The 1,204-nt window shown below is 54.7% G+C and overlaps 1 protein-coding gene across 1 annotated transcript; it reads left to right on the forward strand.

Moving 5' to 3' along the window:
• Positions 1-584: 584 nt before the first annotated feature.
• Positions 585-1,199, forward strand: MONBRDRAFT_8724 (uncharacterized protein; the record flags this gene model as incomplete). The annotated part of the gene is made up of 1 exon (XM_001746273.1): positions 585-1,199. The coding sequence occupies one exon, from the start codon at positions 585-587 to the stop codon at positions 1,197-1,199; it is 615 nt and encodes a 204-aa protein (XP_001746325.1).
• Positions 1,200-1,204: the final 5 nt, after the last annotated feature.

Genomic DNA, 1,204 nt, shown 5'->3' on the forward strand with positions numbered 1-1,204 from the left:
TATGAAATTGAATCGTTTTAAAAGCACAAAAACAGAGCACAGCAAGCAGAAGACACAGGGAGGAAGCAGGAGGGGAACGGAGCAGCTGGAGAGCGCAAGGCAGGGTAACGAAAGAGAGGTTGGAAGAGTACACAACCGAGGCCCATAACCTATTAAAGGTATATGTCCAGTACAGTGTTATGTGTGTGGACAAGGCGATTGTCACAGAGGTATCCAACCAATCGAAGTGCATACGAGAACATGGATTGAAGCAAGGCGAAGGAACAAGACAGAACAAGACAGAAGGAGGGAAGTGGAACGACCGAGGTCAAGAAGGAAAATGGTACCGATCCAGGGAGATCGCTCCCATTTATAGCAGGTGGAAACACACACACAGTGGAGACAGAGAATGGACTATCACACTGAAGACAGGTGGAAGCGATATCAGCAATCTGTTGGGACCAACAGATGCCACAACAAGATGATACACCAAGATGGTACAGCAAGATGTTACACAACAAGGTGGGACAACATCAAGTACCAGAGGACACACTACGTGGTAAAGTATACCGTCTCAGATTGTGCCTCTAATACGGCATCCACTGATGCAGCGCAGCCGCTACCCATCCAACGCCACCGAGACCAAGCTGATGGCTGCCACCCTGAGCCAGCTGTATTGGTCTGCCGTCCACTCGGACTATACCGCTGAAGAGCGAGAGATGTGCTGGGCTTTGATTTTGGCCTTGCCTAGCATGTTGTTGTCTGCTCCCTCGACCGCACTGTCTACGATTGACCTGCGCAATATGTTTCACGATCGTCTCCGTTGGCTTGTGACGGGGCAACTAGGTCGGGTCGTGGACGCCATGCGCAAGGCAGTCGCACGCAAGCAGAGCCGTCGAGGACAGCTGAACGCCGGCGCGGGCGCCCACCCGAACGACGCAGTCGACCAGAGCCTCAGGTCACTCGTCCGCGACCCGGACCTGGCGGACGAAGCCTGGGCAAACCACGTCACGAACCGTCTGAACCGAGGTCAGATTGCCAAAGCATTTGATGCCGACAAGGCTCGTGCCGTGATTGGTAATTCTGAGGTTCAGGCCGTGCGCGACCTCTTGGTACCGCCCGGGCTGACCCCGTACATTGCTTCGACACCCGCCTCCACGTCTACACTGGCACCAGCCACGGCTGCGAGCTCCCCAACCGTGTCCCTTCACCAAAGGTGAGCTCC

This window comes from Monosiga brevicollis, genomic scaffold, assembly GCF_000002865.3.
Source record: "Monosiga brevicollis MX1 MONBRscaffold_12 genomic scaffold, whole genome shotgun sequence".
NCBI lineage: Eukaryota > Choanoflagellata > Craspedida > Salpingoecidae > Monosiga > Monosiga brevicollis.